We start from the raw sequence: 24,552 nt of genomic DNA, 5'->3' as shown, positions 1-24,552 counted from the left end.
TCTCCACAAGATCTAGAGAAATTACTCCGAGCACCCCTTCTGCGGTTTTCACAAGACAACTATAGTGAGCTACCCATGCATAATTAGTTCACCTTAAAACTAGCTATTATTTTTGCACTTGTTTATTCTTTGCTGGCATTAAAAACTGAAGTTACATCCCTAATGCAAACAGGTCGGTCCTGGTGGCAGAGGGAGTCTCCAGCCCCCAGAGGGAAGCAGCAGTGGGAATATCAGTGACACGGCTGGCTGTGACTTCTTGGTCTTTCTTGCCAAGCATGTAAGATAGGTGCTATATAAGCGGCGCTTCAGTAGTCTGCTAAAGGCTGCTGCTTCTTTCCCCCTTTGAAGGAAAATGAAGAACAAATGAGGCTCGGGGATGCCACCTCGTCCTTGAATGGGATGAATCACAATGTGAGGGACCTTCGGGCTAGGAGACAGCCTTGCTCCCCTCGGGGGAAACGCCTCTCCCGTTTCACGGGACTGTCCTTGCTTCTCTTCTCTAGGAAGATCACAGTGGGACACCTCTAACCAACGTCCTCCTGAGGCATTGTGTCCTGATGGGAGGCGGTTGAATACAGACGGCCGGGAGGTATCGCAAGACAATGGGGCGCGGGAAGGCCCCCATCCTCTTCTGGGAATCAGATGAACGAGCAGGAAGAAGTGGAGACCCTGCCTATTATCTTGCTCGGACAGGCTGGGAGACAGAGCTGACAAGGATGCCTATGGCTATGTAATTAAGCCCTATTCTTAGAAATCAGTAATAGGTAAATTTCATCAGTAATTTTCCAATTATATTTTAACACCTGTTTGTTGACCATGAAATTTCTCAGATCAACAAACTTCTATAAAACTACAGAAAAGTTTCCCAGTCGAACCTCCTCAAGTGCCGAGTTTGCGTTTTGTTCATTTTAAGAGCTTTGTCCCTTTTCTTGTGCTGATAAATTCAAAACTCTTGTTCAGGTGCCTTGTTCCCTTCCCGATGGCTTCACAGCAATTCTAATTTAGGAGCTGCTTATCATCATGTCTGTCAGAAGCGTGTCTTTCTTCCCTTTCATCTTTCCATAATCTTCCCCTGTCCATCTCCATCAAATGTTGCTTCTTGCAGATAATGCAGCCCTCTCCTCTGCAGCTGCTCCTCTGCTCTCCTGTTGCAGCTCATAGCCTCCACTGCAACCCCTCATGGCAGATCCCACCAGACTCCCGTCAGCTTCCTTAAAAAACGCTTGATCTCTTGGCTGTCCCTGACAAACCGCTTCTCCTCCAGCATCAGCCCCCAGATCCCCGGCATCATTCTGGACTGCATGAGCCTTCTCTTCTGCTGCGACCTTAGAAATTGCTTAGTAAAACAGGGCAGCGGCACCAGAAGTTAAACAGTCATCCTTTTTGTCACAAATTTGAAATGTCACTACCTGGCTAATAGATTTAACTATTCTCTTCTCGACCTCTGTCACCTTCCATGTTTTGCTGGACTCACCTACGCTCTGTGGCCAGCAATGTGCCCTCTACAGGCGAGGTCTCGTCTTTTCACAGGGGTTTCCCGGTACCGGTAGAGCTCATCGTTACCCTTGTCAAAAGCGAACAGGCGAAGCCGTGCCAGTTTTATCACTACCCACCGGGAAAGGCGGCGAGGGCCGCCTCACGGGGAGGAGAGCTGCCCTAGGCCGCCCCCCCTCCCCCGCCCCCTCTCCAGAGTTTCTTCTCCTTTTCCTTCGGAAATGACCCCTTCGCGGAGGAGGACGCCGGAGGCAATGCCTCACCGCCCGCCCGGGGCACCCGAGCCCCCGCCCCCTGCCAGCCCGGCCTCCCAGGCGGCCCCGCGGGGCGCGGCGGCGGGTGCGGCCGAGCAAGGCGCGCCGGGGCAGGCGGCGGCCGGGGCGGCGCTGCGGGCAGGCAGGGGCAGGGGGGCGGCGCGGAGCCTCCTCCCGGGCTGTTCTTCCCCGGCCCGACGGAGAGCGGCACTGCGTCCCCGCGGCGCACGCTTCGCCGGAGCCTCCCCCTCTCCCCAGCCGCCGTTGCCGAGAAGCTCCCCAGCCCCTGCGGCCAACGCCGGCGGAAGCGAGCGAAGCCGAGCGGCGGGAGGTAAAGAGCAGCGGGGTCTTGGCGCGAAGCGGCGGGACCGGGGAGGAGCCTCGTCCTCCCCCTGCTCCCGATAGGGCGCGGGGCCCACGCTGCTCGCCGCGGCCTCCGCCATCTCGGAGGCGTGGAGGCCCCCCCCCCCCGCGGCGGCTCAGGGCAGCTTCCTTCTCTCCCCCGCGGCAGGCGTGTGGGGGTTTCTGCTGCCGTTCCCGCATCGTGGAGGGACCGGTGGCGCTGAGGGGCTCGTTCCTAGGCGTCACTGGAGAGGAGTTGCCCGCGGGTGGGAGGGGAGGCAGCGGGGCGGGAGCTGCGTGGCGAGGCCCGCCCGCCAGCGGGGAGCTGGGCCGTGGGTTGCGGGCCCCCGCTAGCGGCTCCCCCGCGCGGGGAAGGGGCTGGGGCCGAGGGAGCGGCGTCGCTGGCGGCGGGTGAGCCCCTCCGCCGCCTGGCTGAGGCTGTCGCTGGGACCTGCCTTCCTGCGGCTGCCGCTGAGTCGCCGCTCCCCGCCGTTGTGGCCGGCGCTCCTCGGCGTGAGGGCGCGGCTGCCTGCGCTGCACTGCCGGGGGCTCTTCCTCCCCCGTCACCGAGTAAGCGCGCTCAGCGGCGGCCGCGGTGCCCGGCCTTTCTCTTAAAAACACCGAGTCCTGTCCTCGGCAGCCCCGGGGAGGGCCGCGGCCCGGCCGGCAGCTGCGGCCTATGTGGCGGCACTGGCCGCGGGAGGACGGGTCAGGGCTGGCGGCTCGGTGTAAACACTTGGCCCGTTTGTCCCGAGCAAACGGCTGTGGAGTGCCCGTGAACTTTAACAGCATCTCCCAAAGAGTAAAGTCCCGCAAGATAAATCCACCCTGTGCAAAATGAAATAAAAAGACTTTTAGGGCTTTAAGGCGTTGTTCGTCTTGCATAGTGGAGGACTGCTGAAACGTGTTCGTCCTGTGGTTATTTAAGTTGTGTCCTTCCCAGCGTGGTATTTCCACGTGCTTTGGAAACAGTTTGCAGTTTTGCTGATCAAGTGCAGTAAGGTCAGTGGGGCCTCGTAGGAGCCTCGCTTCAAAAGAGAGGGAAAAAAAAACCCCCATATTTACTATTACTTTTCTAAACTCTTGTTCTAAATGACTAAGAACAGTTTGACTCTTAAGAGACACTTAACATGTTTTTGTACAGCGTCTTGACAAAGTTTAGTATGTATATCCAGGCTTTCAGAAGGACCTTGCAGTGAAAAGATGAGAATAATTCATACAGAACTTGAGCAAAAAACCTCCAAAAGTATTTTGGGTATTTCAAGTGAAGTGAAAGAATGGGGAATAGTCAGGTTGCTCTTCATCCAGTTCACCTTCTCTGGAATAAAAGCTTCAGATAATATGTCTTGGGATGTAATCGGAGAGCTGAAGGTTGAGATACAAACCTAAAGCAAATTACAGAAGGGCAGAAAAATTTAAGTATAGTATAAGTTTGTAAATATGAGAATTTTAGCCCTGATTCATCCGGGTACAGTCACCACTACTAGGGCAGGACTTGCTTGTGTCATGTGTTTGCAGCAAGTTGCAACAGTTTGTGTTTCTGTAGATTACGTGAAGAGCTTGTGATGGAAATTTAACAGCATCAAAGCACATCTTAAAAATCCTTTAATTTCTTCATTATGGGCTTTCTCCTGTTGTGTTTTGTTTTGAATTGTGGAATTGCCCTGTTGGGTTTTTTTTTTTTGGGGGGGGGGGGGGTCTTGTTTGTTGACCTTTTCTTTTTTTTTTTTTTTTTTTTAAAAGAACCCTCCTTTATTATATTAATATTGATGTTTTTCAGCTGGGGAAGGCACTGATGTAAAGAGAAGCAAGGTTCTTAGTGTTGCAAATGTGGAACTGCAATAGTACCTGACAAACATGTTAGCCTAGTCATGGTGTTAGGAAACATCCATGCTGTACTTACAGCTGTTTCACTTTATGGTGTAGGTGGATTGCAACCTGTGACCTTGTCCATTTTACAGAAGAGAATTATGTTGTTTTGAATTAGCATATACATATATTGTAACAGGGACTTTGAGGGGTTGTAGTTCTGCGATGTTGCATGGTCTCTTTTATTTCACTCCTACCTGTGTACTGATCTGCAGTCTGTGCTAAATGGCTGACATAATCAGTTTAATTATTATTTTAAATAGAGTTTTTCTGCAGTTGAATTTATCTCTGGTAAAAGTTCCTGAATTATTAATCCTTAAGTTTTAGGAAGTTGCTGCCTTTGTTTTTCTTACAGAGGCTCTGCTACCATAAAAATGTCAGCAGGGCGTTAATCTCCCTCTTGGAATTAAGTAAGGCCATACTTTAGTATTTCTCCTCTATCCAGCTGTGGTTATGGAAGAGGTTAAGTTTTCCAGCTATTTCTTCTCACCACTCCACTGCATTTTTTGATCTACCAGTGGGTTGGTTTATGTAACCGATGTGTGTTCCATCTCAAAAATTGCTTCGGTTAACTCAAACCACCATTTAATTTAAATGAACCTGGCTGATGTTTTTTACAGTCATACAAGGTGAACTCATGTGAACTACTTCCTGAAGGCAAATGGTAGGTTTAAGTCTCCACCAAGTAAATAATGACAGTCATTTGGAGGCTGTAAGCTTTTTGCTGAGGTACCTATATCAGGATGAGGTCATCTGTCTGTGGTGTACATTAAGCTGAAAATAGTTTTTGTCTCTTGAATGGCTCTGTGTGTGCTATGTTCAGCTGGCCTAGGGACTTCAGCAGTGAAAGTGCACTTGAATGTATGAAGTAGAAATAATTGCACTGTGTAATGTAGTTTCCAGCCTATGACCTGATACATGTTTTTTTTTTTTTCCTCAGAAAATATTTAGGATGACTACATGAATAAGCCATTCTTAGACCTATCTTGCTTTCTTTATGTGATTTGTTTTCTTGCTTTATTTTTTAACTTGTAATTGTGTGATGCAACTTGAATCAGTGTGAGTTGGCTAAGTGTATTATGTGTCACCATAGTTATGTTCCTGTTTGGTAAATTCTGGAGTGGTTCTTACGTTGCTGTTGTATGTGGACCACCAGCAAAGTTCACAAACTGTTTTATGTCTCTTTCCAACCTGACTCCTCAGCTTCCTGATATGACTGCTACTGTTCTGAGGTCACTGATAACACCTTGGTAAAAAGTCTGGTTTCTGTTCCAGCACACATTGTGCTCTGATGCTCTGGCAGTCATGATCTTCTCATCAGTCTCCTGTTCTTGCAAGTCCTTTCTGCAAACCTGAATGCATCTTCATTTTCTTTCTGTATTTGAGCCCATGCTGAAGTTAAAAAACTTCCTGTGCTTCAGCTTTGTCCCAGTGCGCAACAAACCTTCATTAGGAGTCACGAAACTGAAAACTGTGTGAAGCTGTTAGAAGGGAAGTGGTAGCTGGGGGTCACCAGAGTGCAGCACTGTATGCATCATGGACTTGAAGGTCCTAATCTCTTCCTACTTGAAGATCTGCTTATGCTGCAGAAAGTTGGCCAAACAGTGTTGCCTTTGAGTTGTTCTGTGTATTGCACACAAGGGAAGAGTGTGGAGCTGAGAAGCTTTTATATATGGAAGCACCAGAACCAAGACCTGGTCACATTGCAGAAGCCCTGTTACGTGTCTGCATGGGTGTGAAGATTCGTATCCCGGAGTCTGAGTCTTTGACAGATACTTCCCTTTGTTCCCAGCTATATTAGAGTTGCAACATCATCTGTAAGAAGAAAATAAACCTGTCTTCATTTGCATCAACAGCTAAAGCAAGCCAAGATTTGAAGGAAGTAGTATTTGCATTTATTGCCAGCCCTGCCTGCTGCCAGTGCAGAAAACTCTAAATAAGTATTCTTTTAATGTTCTGCTTTTCTTTCCTTCATAGTGTTACCCGCATATGTGTGCCCATAACAATAACAGAATCATAGAATAGTTTGGATTGGAAGGGACCTTTAGAGGTAATCTAGTCCAGCCCCCCTGCAAGGAGCAGGGACATCTCCAACCAGATCAAGTAGCTCAGAGCCTCATCCAACCTGGCGTTGAATGTTTCCAGGGATGGGGCATCTACCACCTCTCTGGGCAACCTGTTACAGTGTTCTACCACCCTCATTGTGAAAGTGTTTTTCCTAATATCTAATCTAAATCTATCTCCTTCTGTTTTGAAACTGTTACCCCTAGTCCTGTCACAACAGGCCCTACTGAATAATAAGCATCATCTGTCATCTTCAGTAATACTCCTTTTTTACAGTGTCTTCTCATCTTGATGGAACCAGTGCTGACCCTTGCTGCCGCCCTTTTGTTGGCTTTCCAAGTGTTAAAGTGAGTGCTCATCCTTTGGCCAGGTCTCAGTCACAGAAAAACAACAAAACAATTAAATTCTTAAGAAACAGGAAACGGTGATACAGCAGCATGCAACAGTATTAAAATTAACCTCACTAGGAGAGTCTTGCTCAGCTTTATAATGTTGTATTTTCCTCCTTCTTTCAGCCTCAAATGCATCAGACTATATCATAGCTTCTTAGCTAGATATTGCCAGAGTTCAAATTTATAAAAGATTACAAGCTATTTCCAGCAACTTAAAGAGGCACCAAGTCTTGAATTACAAGATCCAGACACTGCTGTCTGTGTGAAGGCTTTTCAGAGACAGGTGTAAAAGTTCATCTGGAGTCGATGTGAAAGGAAATTCTGTTGTGCTGAGGAACTGTAATTCTCCAGAGAAGTGTTACTTTTTTTCATTGCCCTTCAGCCTGACTTTCGGAAGCATGGTGCGGACACGTCACGGCTCCATCTGGCAAGAGTTCTCTTTTCTCTTTCCAAATACCTCTCTCTCTCTCACTCGCTGTTTTCTGTGGAGCAGAAATATAATCTTAAGCAGTAGTATTGATGGCAGGTGTGAAACTGCAGAAGCACCATTATAACCAAAGTCTGGTCTCCGTTGTTGCAGCCTGTTACATTGCTCTGGGAGCCGGGCCTGGGTCCCAATAAAGGAGCCGCGCTGTGTGGAGTCTGCACTAGGACAGCCCGGGTAGCCCAAGAGCTCTGCCTCCTGGAAGATCTCCCCTCAAAGCTGAGTTCAGCATGGGCATGGGTAGCCCTTGCTTCAGCAGGCTTGAGCAGGGCTGTGAGCTGTATGAGAGGCTACCGAAGAACATAGGAGGGAAGCTATGAAAGGATCTGGTATCTCTGAGCTCTCCTAGGGCTGGAAAGACATTTTGCAGATATTGTTACTATTTTCTGGAAAAAAAACAAACCAAACCCCAAGCAACAACCCTCTCCACCTAAACAAGGAAAACAACTACTTGCTGATTTTTCTAGCTTCGTCAAGTTGTGTATCTGCACATTCCATAATCCCAAGGCCACTTGTATTTTTTTTGCCACATTCCAAGCTTTGACCTTCAGCACGCAGTAAAAGGAAGGTGAGTACAAAAGTAGTTCTTACCAAGCTGGAGAATGTGCTTGCTGCTAGCTCTCCTTCTCCTCCTACCTCATTGCTTAAATCGTGTGCACCCTGTAGGAGATGTACCTGTCTCTGAGTGAGTGCCTTTCTGGGAGCTTGTGCTCGCCTGTATGGAGGGCCTCTACCAACAGCAGCTTCCCGGCTTAAAAGGAAACCATGTGATGTGGAGTTTGACAGCTTCTGTCAGCTGTCAAACACCATCTGACTGTCACTGCAGGTCGCCTTCTCCTCGTGATGTGATGTGTGGAGAAGAACCTTTGCGTCCTTCCTAGTGAACAGGACTCTGCTCTTCCTGAAAGTTGTATTTACTCCATAAGCATCTGCTTCGGCTGAGTTTGTGCTGGTTTTGTACTCTTGAACTGTATGTGTAGTTGATAGACAAACCCTTGTTTTGTACTCACAGCAAGATTTATTTTTTGCAGCTGCCTCAACTATAGTCCAGGCTTAAAAGTCACAAAAGTGGAATAAGCCCCTACCAGAGCAGATTTCGTAAAGCAAATGTATTGGGGTGTATGTTCAGTGTCTTGCACTTTGACAAAATTTGATGTGAAATAAAGGACCTTAGTTACAACTGTTCAAATAGCCAAAGCCCTTGAAACAACCAGTGGAAATAACACTGAGTGGGAGAAGGAAAAGTGCAGCAAAGGTGCTTGAAGTGTTTTTGAAAGCACTTTGTCTCTAGCTGAGTATAGATTTTCACATTAAATAACGAAGCAGTTAGGTGGCCTGTTCTGTTGCTGACTGCTGGCAGAAATGGAAGAACACAAAAGGCTTCCAAATGGTCTCCTTTGCTACTCTTATGCTTATTGAGAAAAATCAGGTGGAAGGCATTTCCTTTTTTCTCTTTTTTAACCTTCTGGTTTTGAGAGAGGGGACTCGAATGTTGTCTGAAAAGAAGGGCTTCTTATTTTATAAATACAGCCAGAGAATACAATGATTCGGTCTCAGTTTGATTTCATTGGCTGCTTTTTTTCTTGTGCTTGTATTTAAATACTTAATTGTTTTGCTCCATTTATGATACTTCAAAGTGCAAGTGAACAAATGTGGAAATAACCCTTGTGTTTTAATTTGTGTGTTAGTAGAGCCTGCTTCAGAAAGCAGAAATCTGAGTAGTGGAAATAATGTAGCATTACACTGTTATCAGGTGCACTTCAGCTTTTTCATTCTGTCCTAGGCTGAATTTACGTTCGGAGGGGAAATGTTCTGTAAAATTGCTGAATGGCTTTTCAGCCTTTCCCAGTGCAGGTTTTGTGAAGCCACATATTTGAGAGTGGGCTGAATAGCGTTTTCTGCCTGGAAACTGTCCTTTAATTGTAAATTTGGATTCTCATTGTGAAGTTCTTGCTTATGTGAAGTGCTCTGTGTGTTTTGATTGCAATGGTTTGGAACAGTGGAATGAGGTTAGATGCAAAATGGGAGATGGGCCTCTCCATCTCTTTTGGAGGCTGCTATAAAGGCTGCTGAAGCCGTCAACCTGCCATGTTAGGAGTGCAACAGAATATTTATTCCAAATTCTTTACCTGATTTGGGTGTGTATGATCATAGTTTTCAAGTTTTTTGTTTTGTTGGGTTTTTTTTTAAATTTATTTAAATTTTATTGAAAGCACAAGAGTGTTGTCAGGAAAGTGAGCTCTAGGCTAATATTTACACTGGAATTAAGTCAGGCTTTGAGTAAACCTAACGTCTTCAGCGTGTGCACAGTGGATTAGGAGTTTGCAACTGCTTTGATGAACAGAAATGCAGTTTTTCAGCATTGGTAGGGCGTTATAAATGAGTAGTGTATCTACTGTAAGTGACGATTTCTGATTTTGATGTATCAGGTTTTCCTTGCCTAATTCCCCACATGATGGAACGAATCTTTTCTTGACCAGCATGGATGTGTAAACCTTTTCAAGATGGTTAAGAACTGTGGTGAAGAATCAAGTGGAATGACAAGTGAGGAAGCTTACTTTTATTCCTAACTAATTCTGCTACCATTATGTTATTTCTTTACCTGATGTAAGTCAGGTTTTTTAGATGAGAAATCAGTAGCTGAAATCAAGTAGGTATTCTTATCCTTAGAAAAACTTACATTCGAGCTCAACTTGCCACGTTGGGTGCTTTGTTAGTAAAGTGTTAGCTGTGCTTAATCTACTGAAAACTGTGTATTGCTCAGTGTTAAAGCTTTACTTAAGATTGTATGCTCTGTAAGCAAAAAATAAATTTTAATTTGTGTTCTGATTATTTCTTTGTCAGGAGGGAGAATCCTTTTTTGTTGACGTCTAATTTGTACATTTGAAAGTATGGTTTCCTGACAGAAGAGTGCATTATATTTTTAAAAGCAGATCTTTATTAGATGTGCCATCAGTGGTGGTTTTGGAAAGATGAGAAGGGACCCACTGCGGGGCAACTCAGTGAAGCTGAAAATGTAAGTTCTATGCCATTACTATTTTATTTGAATTACTAATACAATGTTTTTTTTTTTTTCCAGTCTTCAGCATTTTGCTATGTTTGTGTGTTTTTTTTTTTAAAGCCAGACAATTCAAATGAACATTACATGATATTTTATGTAGTTTGAAATGTAAAAATTGTTTCACAACTACCAAAACCAAACCAAAGCAACCTCTTCTATATGTGTGAAGTTAACTTCCTTAAATTGATTAGAGAAATTTAAAAATATATACAAATCAGACAGCTTTGGTCATATTGGTTGAATGTTATATGATGTCAAGGCTAGAGACTTCTTTTGTCCTTAAAAAAGAAAGAGAAGTAATATTGATAACTTATTTGGCATTTGAACTTGGTCACAGTTAAAACAGAAATGTCCCGTGCTACTGAATGCTTTTAGTAAACCTTGAATAGCGGTTAGAATATTTTCTGGTCTGTTTGCTTAAAAAATACGTTCTCATAATGACTTTGAAAAATTATGTTTACTGCTGATTGATTCCTAATGCAGTATCTTTGATTTAAAGAGCTTTGTGAATACTTTTAGTATCGACTCACTTAAAAAGTAGTATAGTATATTTCTTCCTTTATTCTATGTGTTCTCTCTCTTCCTGAATACTACTTGTTTCCTTCTCTTACTGTACTTGACATCATATGTGTAATAGGACTTGCAGTCAGTCCACTCTATTTGAGAATTTTGATACATCTTGAAAATGCAAGCTGCCACGTGTGGTTTCTAAGAAAACATCCCAGTGTAAAAGACGTATGAGATGTGTCAGGCCTTCATCAGATCTTTATTCAGCAACTGCATATAGATTTTCATACTACACAGAAAACAAAACAATAATGCATGTCTCAAGCCTGAGACTTAGACTGCTTTTCCAGAAATTTTAGAACAGTCAGATAGTGCCTAATGTTGTTTTATACTAGCTTTTGTTTGATTTTTTAAAAATACAGTTCTTCAACAATATGTATACTAGTTCTTAGAAAGCAGGAGAGAATTTCTAGCTTTTGCTATGGAAAACAAAAGATGTTTAGCTGGACAAATTTCATGTAGCCTCGTTGTAAACATGACTCTTGCCTTTTAGCTTAATATTAGAAAATACATTTGTAGCCTGATTTTTTAAATTTATTCGAAGTTCTAGGAGAATTCTTCACAGCAAGTTTTCTGATACAACAGTACTGGTTAGCAATGTGATGGCTTGTGTATGACAAGTCTATCTTACCAATTATTTTCTAACATAAGTGAAATCTTACATCTTTTTAAAATAACATATTTGGTTTTGGAGGGTCTTGGGGATTTCCTCTCCCCTGCCCCCTTAGATTTTTGTTTGGATGGTTTAAATGTTTTGAATTATTTAGATTATGTGTCATAAGAGAGAGTACACTTTGTATTTTTCTTAGGACAACTTCCAATTAAGTTAAAGTAGTGTTACAATTTGCTTTACCTATGTAGGAGCCTGGAGGTGTGGGTTTTCTGGTGTGGTGGTGTTTGTTTGTTTGTTTTGTTTTTTTTTAATTTACACATTTTTTTCCCCTTAATGTGAGAAGTCTGACCAGAATGACTATTATACTCCTTCTATTTTGATTAATTTCTTCTATGGACAATTGTATTAATGAAAATAAAATGGAACCTTTTGGAACATGTGTCTGCAAGAGAATTCCTTTGCAGAAAGCACAGTGATTTAAATTCACTCCGTGCTTTATGGAAGAATTTTCTTATATATTTTTTCCTAAGACTGTGATGGTTTATCAATTAGTTTAACAATTTAGGCATGAGAGTGCAAAAAATGGACAGGGGGTGGGAACTTGCATATTTTTCTGTGTAACTGTCAGACAGTTTGTGTTTATTGGAAACATCATCATCTTTCTTTCTCCTAGGGAATTATAAACACATTCTTAGAACTGTTTTATGAAATTATTGGTTTTCCTTTCACTGGAAAGGAAAGGTGAATGTTGTTAGTAAGATGCTGGGACTGAGACTCGAGATCTTGGCCCATCCTCTTGCTGTGCCATGTCGGCCACTTCTCTACACTTTATTGTTCTGTCTTGTCAAACAGAAAAGAAAAATGTGTTGTGTTAGGTTGATTACGTCAGTGCCTGCTTGTTTCTGTAGTGACTGGCTTGCCTGTAATGGATGCTGATCTCTGGCTATGTGTGTCTGTGCCTGCAGAATGTCTGTGATGCATCCATCCAGCTCCTTAGGGGTAGCAGTGCTGGAAGAGGCAACACCTTAGGCTCATAATCTATGCTCAGAAATAAACTGTGGCCAGCTAGGAGGATGATGATGATAAAGCTCCCTAACCTGACAAGTCTACTTTTTCTCTTCTAGGTTGGTAGGATTTGAAAAGTAGATTTATTTTGTAGAGAGGGCCAGTATCTTAATATATATTTTATTTGTAAGATTGCTTAATTTGGAAGGTAATTTTTGTACATATGCTTGTTTCTGGTAGTTGAATTACATTGTGAGGAGATCCTTAATGTCAGGAAATGTGTATTTCTGAAGAGCTGTGAGTGGGGAGGTGCTCGTTGATTTTGTTTTGCTTTGTTTTTAAAGGTGAAGTTGAAACTGCCACAGGAGTATTGTTTTTCATCAGTGCTGAAATGAAACAGCTGTTTGCTCTAATTGGGTATGTGTCGAATGGCAGTACCCAGAACTGACTACCAAATCTCTGAGTATATTGCAGCCTCTGGCTAATTGTCTAGAATTCCCTTTCAGTGTGTTCGGCACAGCTCTCCTCTTCTAAATCATTATGTTATTGCAACTCCGTTTTCATCTTGAGGGAAAAATAAATCGTAATCCACAGCAAACTACAGACTGATTCATATGATGTTATCCAGAACCAATGAATATAGCTGACCTGCTGCCGTGGTTTAACCCCAGTCAACAATCAAATGCCACGCAGCTGCTCACTCAGCTGCACCCTCCCCAACGGGACTGGGCAGAAAATCAGGAAGAAAGGGAAACAACAAATAACAACATCAGTGTATTATCAGCATTTTTCACATACCAAATTTCATACTAAATCCAAAACACAGCAGCTACTGAGAAGAAAATTATCTCCATCCCGGACGAAACCAGGACACCTGCAAGTCTGGCTGTTGGGTTGCTCGAACTTATTTCCTCTTTCATAGTAAACTAATTTTCAAAAAGAGAAACTTTAATATCTGAAAAGGCAAGCTGCTAGATAGAATCCTCTGTAAAGTTCAGGGCATACCCCTGAAAGCAAGTGAAAATTATTCCTTTCAGTTGGCTGTGTTAGTGTTATCTCTTATGTAATACAGCAGGGTGTGCCTTGTACGTGCACAGGAATTTATTTTTATATACTTTTATTGTGCTTGGTAATACCAGCAAAATATTGCCCAGGAATCTGTTCAGGAATTTCATAGAAAATATTGTGGTAAACAAAGGAGATTCTGTCAAAATATCTATCTGTAATACTGGCCATGATAAATAACTTATTTAAATGAAATCCCGGGCAATGCTCATCTGTCTTTCTGGTAGATTTAACAGTTTCTACAATTTTACTAAGACTTTAGATGGAGAGATGCGACAAAATGTGGATCTGTGCATTGCCTTAGCGTACATCGGATGTAGTGATCTTTATATAGGAACAAGTGTTTTGTGGCCTACTCAGTAACTGTTAACACTGGATAGTGACTCTTTGCTGTAATTAACTTCAGGTTCACAGCTCTACCAAGGTTTGCTAGTCTTCTGGATAATTATTGGTAAAAATATTATAAAATAGTTTATTTTGAGCATCACTAGAACACGACAGAGCTTTGATATTATTTGATATAAAGAAAAAAGTGAGATTGTGCCATAGTCTGTGTTTGTGCTTCAATTAATAATCACTTTCCTTTTCTGTACAAGATTAATGCAGTAATTGCAGTTACATGTTTTAACTAGATGTGTTCCAAGGCCTTATGGCAGAAGTGGGTGGAGTGCACAGAAAGCTCTTCTTGCTTTATGGCTTATAAAGCTGTAAAATGTTTTTAACAATTAAAGAAACCCCACACAGTCTGAGGTTGGAAGGCACTTCTGGATGTCATCTGGTTCAACCCGCCTGGCTCAAGCAGCGTCACTGAAGCAGGTTGCTCAGGGCCAGCTTTGGTTGGGTTTTGAGAATCTGCATGGTTAGAGACTCCACAGCCTCTCTAGGCAACCTAAGCAACTGTTCGAACATTGAAGAACCCCAGCTGTTTACTCTTAAAAAATCAAGGTCAGGGTATGGGGGGGGGGGAAGTCATGAAGAACTTCTGGAAGATTTGGAGATGTCTGTTATGATTTCCAGTATTTTTGTAAGAGGAGCGAAATTTCTGAATTTTGACAGAATACAAGCATTCAGTACTGTTAACTGCTCATCATCAGGTGTTAGCAGAGGAATATTTGTGAACTGGCTGTCTTATATTGCTTCCCTTACGTTTCTGGATTTTTCTTTTAAACTTCATTTTATTTGTTCCCTCTTCCAGACTCAGGTTAAGTAGTTAGTTGGAAAGTAAGGCTGCTATTTAGCTGTTAGCAGTTTGAAAAGAAGAAAGGCAGCCTTCTAGAAAATGTTTTCCTGAATGCTTACGTTTGTTGTTTTTATTTTTTTAATTTTTTTTAGTTATCTTTTAGCTATCTAAATAGGAGACATGGAAATGTGACTGTGTATTTTATTAAAATTTTTCTGTTCTTCTTTTTTTTTTTTTCTTTTTTCCCAGGTCCGCTATTCCTATTACGCGTATCCCAGTTATGAGAGGTTTTTTTGTTACTTTTGAGCTTGGTGCTGTCAGCCTCATGTGAACAAACTAAAACAAAAAGCAAGCTGATTTTTAGAAAACAAAATGCCGCGGAGAAGGAAAACTGGTGGGAGTCCTTCTCGGAAGAATGGCAATTCTGACAGACCCGCTGTTGCTGAATTCCAAGGAGACCCAAGCTGCTCAGTGTCACTAGCATTGCATAGTGTCAGTAAGGAAGAGCTCTTCCACAGCATGTCGGAGATGTTTTCTGACCTGGATCCTAGTGTGGTTTATATGGTTCTGTCTGAATGTGATTTTAAAGGTAAATAACGTACAGTTGGCATTACAGTTCTGTTCCATACGCAGACAGCTCTTAACTAGGGCGACTCCAGAAAAGTTGCTATGGGTGTTGCAAGCATACTTGTGAATTTAGCTTTTAATGAGCAGATGAGTCATAATATTCTGAAATTTTATAGCTCTTTCCATGCAAGATTCTCCAAGTTTGACAGTGTTTCTGTGAGGCTGGTAATTTGCAATAGCAGTGTGCTCCATACATAGAGGTACAGTTCTGTGACACAGAGCAGGCGGTGGTAGAGTTGTGAGGAGAATCGTTTTTTTCCAGTTAGTTTCTGTGCCATATCTGCTAGATGCATAAACTGTTTCTGCAGGAAGGATATTTTATGTTCTAGATCACAATTCTTTAAGACAGTGGTACACAGTATGTGGTCCTGGCAGTGTTTGCTTTTCCTTAAATACTTGAATTGAGATTTTGTTTTACTTCCTATTTTGCACAGTCATCTTGTCATCTCCACTGAGGGTTAGTTTTTGCAGGATAAATTCTGTTTGTCATGTTGAATTCTCTGCAGCCTCGCTTGGACTGTGTTTCTCCCCCTGTATTCTGCCAAGCTACGTACCCACCTCTCCTGGCAGAACGTTTTCACGTCTGTGCCCAGTCCTTCCCGTGCTTTTGTGGTGTTGAAATTCTTCTATATACAAGTTCATTCACTTGTAATAAAAGTAATGGATGAGATGCTGGATAGTAACATCTGAGGAGTTATTTGGCAGGAGAATGTCGTATATGAAGCATTTAAATAAATCTGTATTCATATGATCAGATCTGATTAGCTGAGATTTTTGTAAGACTATTTGCAAAGAAGGTAGAGTTTGGCATTTTTTTTGCATATATGAAAGCTAGGTGGCCATTGAAAGAACTGCTTTTATTGCTGTTTTTACCTTACCTAGATTGTATAGAATTTATAGCTTAATAGCTCTTTCGTGTTTGTTGCTATGATTGTTATTCCTTTTAAAATTGAAATTGGTGGAATTAGTGATTCATGCTTTGAACTCTTAATAAGATTTACATTTATCAAAAAACCAGATTTATCTACAAGATTATCGGAGAATTCAGTAAACACACCAAGTTCATTATTTTGTTGTACTATTAACAGTAGTTTAAAAATTGAAAGATGAGCATATTTTCATGTGAGTAATAGTAAGTTTCTCTCATATGGTCGAGAAGATGGAAGGACAAGGATGATTTTCTTTAATGTGTGCAGAAAGAGTTGCATTTCAACGGACTTAGACTTTTTCTACACTATCTTTCAGGAAAATAGAAGCTTAGCTTTAGGGCTCAGCTGATACTTGTGCCAGGTTTTCATTTTGTTCATGTTGATCACAGGCAGTCTATGCTCAGTTTAGTGCCTTTACAAAGAATTAATGCAGATACTGGATTTTTAGGCTATATTAGATATCAATTTTCAATTGGGCCTAGCCGTGATGAACATATTCTGCATACTTTTATATCTTTAGTCCTCAGGACTCAGTTCATTTTACACTATTTTGCCTATACGAGATAGATTAGAAAAAAGAATTTAAATACTCAGTTCTGATTTTTTTTCCAGTTAAACTTAATAATTTTTAGGCACTATTTCCTTAGTAAATTTTACGCTTATTAGGTTATTATTTTGCAATATGCCTGTATTTAGTTGTGCCTAATGACAAACAAATCAAGGGAGTTGCAGAAGGTGTGTTAAAAGATGAATTGGATGAATTGGTGAACTCTCCTTTTGGTTGTCTTTGGTTGTATGTATGTAAATAACCCTTCAAGTAAACAAATTGCGTTCACATCAGCTTGTGTTTGTTCAGTTGACCATGCTTTATTCTTTTTACCTTATTCAACAGTAGAAAACGCTATGGATTATCTCCTAGAGCTATCCACGCACGCCAAAGGAATAGCATCTTCAAAAACCTTGAGTTCTGATTCAGTAGCACCATCACTAACACCTGTTAATCAGCAAAGATCTGTTGCAAATGAAAGAATGGATGAAAGTACTGCAGAACAAAGTAGTTCTGAAGAAGAAAAAGAAAAGCTTCTGTTGCCTGATATGCAGCTGACTGAAGAACTGGATTCCTTAATAGAAGATGCCTTTCAGAGATGCAGCTTGAGTGATGAATTGCCTAATTCTGCAAATGACCAAATAGTGCATAAGCACTCTGTGGAACATGGTGGCTTTAATGAATTTCCTGAGTGGGAAAAATCTGATCCAGGTTGCAATGTCCTACTTTTTCCACAGAAAACAGGGACAAATAATGAGGCTTTAGAAAACCTCTGCTGTTCTCAGCCACCAGTGAGTCAGTTGAGCATCCAGACAAGTGTACCAGCTGCATCAGACACTTCTGCACAGATATTGGAAGATTCTGGTTTGTCAGAAATATATGTTCAACATGATGTAGCTTCAGAAGTCTATAAACAGTCAAATGGAGAAATACCATGTGGAAATTCTGAACAGACACAAGATACTGTTTTGGATCAAAAAAGTGTGACTGCTGCTTCTGGTGAGTCCTCCCAAAGACCTCTGGAACTTGGAGTAGCTGTCACTGGAAATCCTAATGCAACGTGCCTGGAACAGCACAAAGAGGTAGCGGCTGCCTTTCATAGCCACCAGAGCACTTCTCTTCCCGAGGCATGTGTCCCTCTTGAAACATCCAGTTTCAAAACACCAAAACCTCCAGATTTTCAGCGAACCCAGCAGGGTTGTAACTCAGATTTTCTTACACCGTCATGTCAACCTCAACAACACTGGAATCTCATGGCTCCCGTGTTTTATCCATCCAGTGGAAGTCAGAGCTTTGTAACTCCTGTGGCTGTCAGTCCAGGGCAGTGGAGACCCATTTCAGACTACAGGACTTTGGAAAAAGGACTTTTTTTTTCCTCTCCAGTGGTTTCAAATGCCTGGGATAGCAACCCTTCTCTGAAGGTATGGGGAAGTCAAGATAGAAACTCAAAATTGAACCTCTCGCAAGCACAGCAGCCACCTGTTTGTCACATGATGAGAAAAAAGATGCACCTTGTAGGTCAAGTACTTGTCCTTCTCAGAGGTGTTCCAGGATCAGGAAAATCATATTTGGCAAGGTAGAACATCTATATTGTGAGCTTCTAAAAGAAATTGTTTAATTGTGTACAGGATGTAGTGCAGGCAGAGACAATTTTCTGACATTTGTGAGTAGTTATGCTTATCCTCTAATTGCCAGCCACATGGTACATGCAGCATGATGAGTAATAATAACTGCAGAGAGCTGAGTTGCTTGCAGCTCCTTGACCTCTAGTGGAAATGGAAATAGGAGAGCTAAGCTTTAACTTCTGTCACTGGCCAAAGAAATTTATGTCAGCAGAGAATCATTGGAGTAGTGTTAGGTCTACTGTGTTCTTCCAGTCCCTGTTCGTTCAAGTGTTTCCTTCCAGTAACATGGATTGAAATATGCCAGCAGAAATTCTTTATAGGCATAAATTCCCCTTCCACTGTTTGAATTCTTTTGTGTAAATAATATGAGTGGAACTTGTTGGGTTGAATTCTTGGTTTCTTTTCTAACTCTACAAAATCCTACATTGAGCTTAGACTTCTTTGGCTGACACCTGAAATACTTGGTGCAATTAAGACTGTGTGTGTATTTGTCAATGTTGAAAGTATGTCACTAGATGTAGATGGAAAAATGCCTCCCTTGTTTTGAAATTAGACTTGTAGGGAACCTCTGTCAAGGTCTTCCTCTTAGATATCCTCAGCCTTTGGAAACAGAGCGAAATTATTATCTTTACCTGAAAGGTGATTTTTTTTTTTTCCCCCCTTACCTAAATTTACTCCTTCCGTTCCAAATAATCTTGGTTTTGTGCAAGAGACTAAATACATGTATGTATAGTCACAGATATCAGGGCTGGGGAGGAGAAGGAGGAAAAGATATTTACTTCTTGATCTTTCACAGGACTCTGCTTGAGGATAACCCAGGTGGAATCATTCTTAGTACTGATGATTACTTTTATGAACATGGACAATACCATTATGATCCTGATTGCTTAGGGGAAGCACATGACTGGAACAGGAAACGAGGTGAGAAATAAATAAGGGATTAGCTTGCTTGTTTACAGTTCAGTGCTTGTGTCCTGTTTAAAAAGCTGTCTGTCTTGTAATGCCTGTGTGCATTTATCCCATCATAGAAGTATTTTTTAATATATATGTGGGAAAAAATACGAGGACAAACTCAGAAGTCATCTGTCCATTGTGTGTTTTGCGATTAAAAAAGCCAGTGTCTTTGTCAAAGATTGTTTTGTCCTCAGATTTCATCATGGTATGGATTTTGGATGGTATCCCATTTCTGGAGTGGTAATCTGTACCATCTCCCAGAAATATTTATTCTGAGATAAACCATTATATATGCCTATGCAATAAGTAGTGAGGATGTTGATACAAATAACACTTATACAGATCTATTCCTGACTTTGATTATTTTTTCTCTTGAGCACTAAATTTTTGGCAAATGTAAGACAAAATTATAACAGCAAGATAGAGCATTTTTTTTTTTCATAATTGGTGTATTTTTTTTATAGTGGCTCCTGCTAAGCTCCCCATAGAACTCTTTTTTAGCTTTTATTTGCTACATTTGAACCATGATCACTTTTCTACTGTTAAATTTCTAACCAGTGGAGAAATGGCTTAATAAGAAGTGTGAGATTCAACGATGACTTTGATTTGTTCAGATGCATTGCTACAAAAACATGGTGCTGTGTCTCAAAGCTAGTGATTCTAAACATTTAACAACTATGTGTTTAAATTACAATAATTATTGTGATTTTTCATATTTTGTACAGTTTACAGAGTGGACTAATCTTAAGACTGTTGTAAAGCCAAGAATTTTGTATGCAACAAAGAAGTCCACTTTAAGGTGATCATGTAGTTTGTTTTTGATTTTGGGGTTTTTTTTTAGTTTAATTTACTGATTGATTAGTCATCTTGGTGCATTTTACATCTGCATTTTCATTCCTTGATTATCATACGTACATTAATTCAAAAGAATAATGCCATGTCTCAGTAGCTTTACATGTGAGGGGGGATTTCTAAAATAAGAGAGCCTTGAAACAGATCAAGCTGTGACAAGAGTTCTTTACACAGTGGTTAATCATTATGGATTATCTACTTAAAAAGAAATTACAGATTTAGAGAATTAATATAAATGTTACATGTCCACCCTCTTATAACAAAATAAGCTATGTCACGTTCTCTTGTACACATGTGTCTTTCAGCCAAAGAAGCATTTGAAATGAGAATCTCTCCTATAATAATAGACAACACAAACATACAAGCATGGGAGATGAAGCCTTATGTTACTTTGGTTAGTATTGCAATTTGATTGATGTGAAGAAGGATTATTGACCAGCGTGGCAACAAGATATGTTTTAAAATGAGATTGTCTTTTTCAGTCTACCTGTTATTCCACGAGGAAGTCTGGAGTTTTTTAAAAAAAAAAAAAAGTGTTTAATGAAATTGTATTACCCAGTACCATATTCTGTGTGCATCTGAGTATTGACCTGGCCTAGTTTCCAAGTGACAAAGCCAAGTGCTTTTTACTTGGGAGCAAAAAAAAAAATATATTGTTGAGGAAACTGAATTCTGTTCCTTCTTTATATAATCAGTAAAATTCTAAACTACTGTTAAAATATAATCAGCATAATAAGTGATGTTTGATGCTTCATGGAACTTGAAAACTCAATCTTAGTTTCATCCTAAATATGACATAGAGACACATATCAGCTGACCCATTGGAGGGCTGGAGTTAGCAAATGTTGCTAGCTTACTTGAAATGATGCCGATTTACTTAATAATTTTTATTGAAGTAATGTAATCAAAATAATGCACCTGCACTATTTTATATTAGTCGTGTAGTGCTTTTATTTAGTGACAAAAAGTGACAAGCTTTTATTTAGTACTAAGTAAATGCAATCTACATTTAACTTCCGAAGTTATGTTTAATTGTTTAAATAACTTGGTGAACTTTGTTCTAGGTTTCTCATACTACAGTTTTCTGGAGCTTTTCACCTTTTCACTTAATCGTTTCTAAATGGGCATCAGCACTTCTAGACTCTAACGCTTACTTTGCTGTTGATCATTTGTCATTTTGGTTGGTGGTTTTAATAATTTTTTAATGCTTACAGAACTGTGTTATTTTATAAAATTGGTTCTGATTAAGAGAAATAATGTATTGGAAGAAATATTATAAAGTAGGTCTGGGATTTCTCCTACTATGGTATAGAAACACATCAGAGTGTAGTACGTAGAACTGACAGCTTTTGAGCATCAAAAGCATTTTACATGTGCTGCATATGGTAATGGATTAGTGACAAGTAGGAGTTAACACAGATAATTTATGAAAGAGCTGTTAATCTGGCAATTGTTAATAAATGTAAGTATAATAAAATAAAAATATTATTAATAAAAATTAAGTCCTTGATTTTGTTATATACTGAAATAAAGATACAACAAAAGTTCAGGGAAGTGCAGGGTTTGGTAAGGTGATAAGAATTTTTCTGAAAACAGGAACAAGGAGAAATAACAGCTGGTGTCCAGCTTTTCATCCACCAGTACCCTCAAGTCTTTCGAGACAAGTCAAGACTTGGAGGAGGTAGAACACTTAAAGGGATGATATAAAGTAGTGATTTTTTGGTTTTTTTTCCTGTGATCATGGTACACATTTAATTTTACAGTAAGAGATGCATCTACATGTTTTTTATTAAATTTCAATTTATATAATCAGAAGTGAAATGGTGAACAAAAGTATGCTATTCCATATGTTTAATTGGTTTTGAAAAATACCAAAAAAAAGCTTTAGAGAAGCAGGCTATACATGTTGTGTGTTTTTTTCATAGAAAGAAGAAATGGATGATGTGGCTTGTTCTGTTTTATATCTGTTTTATTCAGGCTCAGCAGTTCAAATACAAAGTTGTGTTCCGAGAACCAGACACTTGGTGGAAGTTTAAACCAAAAGAACTTGAAAGGTAAGAATGTAAAGGAAAATTTAGTGTTAGATTTTATAGCTTTTATATCTTTCACAGTCTATAAATTATGATTTTTAAAAAGGTATCACTTAGTACAGTAGCTGGTGAAGTAGGTTTGTGATAATAAGTAACTTCTAAATATTTTTTTCCTACAATATGAGCTTTTGTGGGATTTCATATGTATTATGAGATTTTTTTTCTGACACTTTGTTCTAATTACATATAAAATATACTGTTAGCAATAGTTATTATGTAATGCTTTCATGATTGCAGTTCTTTTGCATTTAAGGTACAGTGACTGCTCCTTTGGGTTCCTGAGATTGCAAAAATGATCTCAAGTTGGGGCTCTTTTTGCATCCGGTTGGTCTGTTGCCTTGATGTGTTTCTGCTGTCACTGAGTTTAAGGCAATCAGCACCTCATGGCCTGAGAGGGACAAACACCTCAGGTGCATCACCACTGTTGTCTACCTCTTCTTTAGCAGGACCTTCTACACAGTCATAGAGCCATTACAGCCGAAATAGGCAATATGTAAACCCTATATAAGTGAATAATAAGGTAGATAGAAAAGTAGATTCAAAGGGTATCACTAGTGGCTCAAAGTCCAACAGGAGGCTGATGTCTCTCTAGGATGAATACTAGGGCCACTACTATTTAATATCCTTTTTATGACTTGAATGTTGGGACAGGGTGCACTCTCAGCAAATTTGCAGATGATACTGAATTAAGCAAGAGTAGTTTGTTCACCCTTAAGAGAACTTTGAGGAAGGATTGTATTGTCTTCAGCTACCTTTTGAAAAGTTACAGAGAAGACTAATATGATATATTCCAAGAATTGTGCAGGGATAGGACAGAACAAACATAACCAAGTTCCATAACCTGTTCCAGTGTTCTACCAACCTCACTGTAAAAAATTTCTTCCTTATGTCTAATCTAAATCTACCTCCCTCTATTTTGAAACCATTACCCATTGTCCTGTCACAACAGGCCCTACTAAAGAGTTTCAGCCCATCTTTCCCGTAGGCCCCCTTTAGGTATTGGAAGGCTGCTATAAGGTCTCCCCAGAGCCTCTTCGTCTCCCCGGAGCCTTCTCTTCTTCAGGCTGAACAACCCCAACTCTCTCAGCCTGTCCTCACAGGAAAGGTGCTCCAGCCCTCTGCTCATCTTTGTGGCCCTCCTCTGGACTCTCTCCAACAGGTCCATGTCCTTCTTATGTTGGGGGCTCCAGAACTGGACGTAGTACTCCAGGTGGAGTCTCACCAGAGCGGAGTGCAGGGGCAGAGTCACCTCTCGATGATAAAAAAAGAATTGCTGTTTCACAGATTTTGTCCTGGCTCCCGAATTCACTGATTGGTCTTGCTATATACTTGTTATCATTAAGTTATTATTAAATTATTATTTTACATCATGTAATATACAAATCTGAAATGTTTATTTTTCAATTTTTTTTTTTTTTTTTTTTTTTTTTTTTAATTCGTAGGCGAAACATTCATGGTGTATCTAAAGAAAAGATCAAAAGAATGTTGGAACGGTATGAACACTACCTTACTCTTAGTTCAATATTGGATTCTTCAGTCCCAGACAAATCAGAAGCTGCTGGCTGGAGTGAAGATCCTTGTAAGGAGGAAAGCCATAGGTTAGATTTTTTTTTACTAGCTTCATAGTCTCAAATAAATGACTAAAAATTCAGACTTCATAGCAACAGAAACAGGATAATGCTGTTGAATGGTGATTGCGTTTAAAAGTTAGTTAAAATATAAAAAGAAATTAAACTAGATAGTTTTATTAATTTTTAAGAATTTCAGGATTTCTGGATGAGAGCAGTCAAGGGATCTAGTAAACTTTCTGTTGCTTTTTTAAATCCTCCCAGTATGGTTATGTCTTACTTTATTAAAAAGCCAATCTTGATTGACTTTCTTGTGCTGTTGTATGTATGTTGTAGATAAAAAAATCACTTAAAATCTATAAAATGCTTTTCAGAAGAATATAGTCCCAAATATGAGCAAATTACTATTTCTGAGTCTGTATGTTGGTATTAGGTTATGTTTTTGTGGTAGAAGGGGATTCTTTGTGCAGTAGTAACAAATTACCTACTTGCTCTTGAGTGTATTTAATTTAGACTTGTCTAGATTTATGTTGGTTGCATGCCACAACTGTTTTGTAGTGGCTAATCTGAAGAATGCTGTATATGCATTATAATAATGCATAGGAAATCAGATTTTATTGTGGTTATTACTTAATTTTGGTTTTGCATGGCTAATGTATTTGAAATGAAGTGGGCACTGATAATTAATGGCATGTAGTTGATTGTGAAAAATGATATGACAAGAATTAGCACTTAGCTCTTAGTTAACTTCTAGACTTCCTTTAGTATTGAGCCATGAAGAGAGAGCAACAGTCATTAAATAAAAGCATACTTACCAGGTTTGTTCATGTGAAGTAGGAGATGTTTGGCAGCAGGGTGCTTCAGTACATAACTGAATGCTGGGAAAAAGGGAAAATAAACTCCTCAGAAAGTATTCTTAGCCCCATGCTGAATTTAAAAAAGGGATGCTTACCAAGGGAAGTTAAGCTTT

At 40.2% G+C, this 24,552-nt stretch overlaps 1 protein-coding gene across 6 annotated transcripts in view; it reads left to right on the top strand.

The window, feature by feature from the left end:
- The first annotated feature begins 1,989 nt into the window (after positions 1–1,989).
- N4BP2 (NEDD4 binding protein 2) overlaps positions 1,990–24,552 on the top strand; it is a 42,003-nt gene continuing 19,440 nt past the window's right edge. For 4 of the 6 annotated variants that reach the window (XM_086746355.1, XM_086746353.1, XM_086746357.1 and 1 more), the window contains exons 1-9: positions 1,990–2,079; positions 9,329–9,443; positions 9,744–9,915; positions 14,640–14,979; positions 16,839–18,069; positions 18,915–19,039; positions 20,230–20,318; positions 21,902–21,978; positions 23,457–23,612. In XM_086746355.1, coding sequence (XP_086602481.1) covers positions 14,763–14,979; positions 16,839–18,069; positions 18,915–19,039; positions 20,230–20,318; positions 21,902–21,978; positions 23,457–23,612 — 1,895 coding nt within the window. In that variant the 5' untranslated portion in view covers positions 1,990–2,079; positions 9,329–9,443; positions 9,744–9,915; positions 14,640–14,762. The remainder of the gene's footprint in view (positions 2,080–9,328; positions 9,444–9,743; positions 9,916–14,639; positions 14,980–16,838; positions 18,070–18,914; positions 19,040–20,229; positions 20,319–21,901; positions 21,979–23,456; positions 23,613–24,552) is intronic. The other 2 variants (XM_086746354.1, XM_086746356.1) reach the window with 2 other exon arrangements.

The sequence above is a fragment of the Chlamydotis macqueenii genome, chromosome 4, assembly GCF_036417535.1.
Source record: "Chlamydotis macqueenii isolate bChlMac1 chromosome 4, bChlMac1.mat, whole genome shotgun sequence".
In the NCBI taxonomy this organism is placed as follows: Eukaryota; Metazoa; Chordata; class Aves; order Otidiformes; family Otididae; genus Chlamydotis; species Chlamydotis macqueenii.
This window is presented reverse-complemented; position numbering and strand designations above follow the sequence as displayed.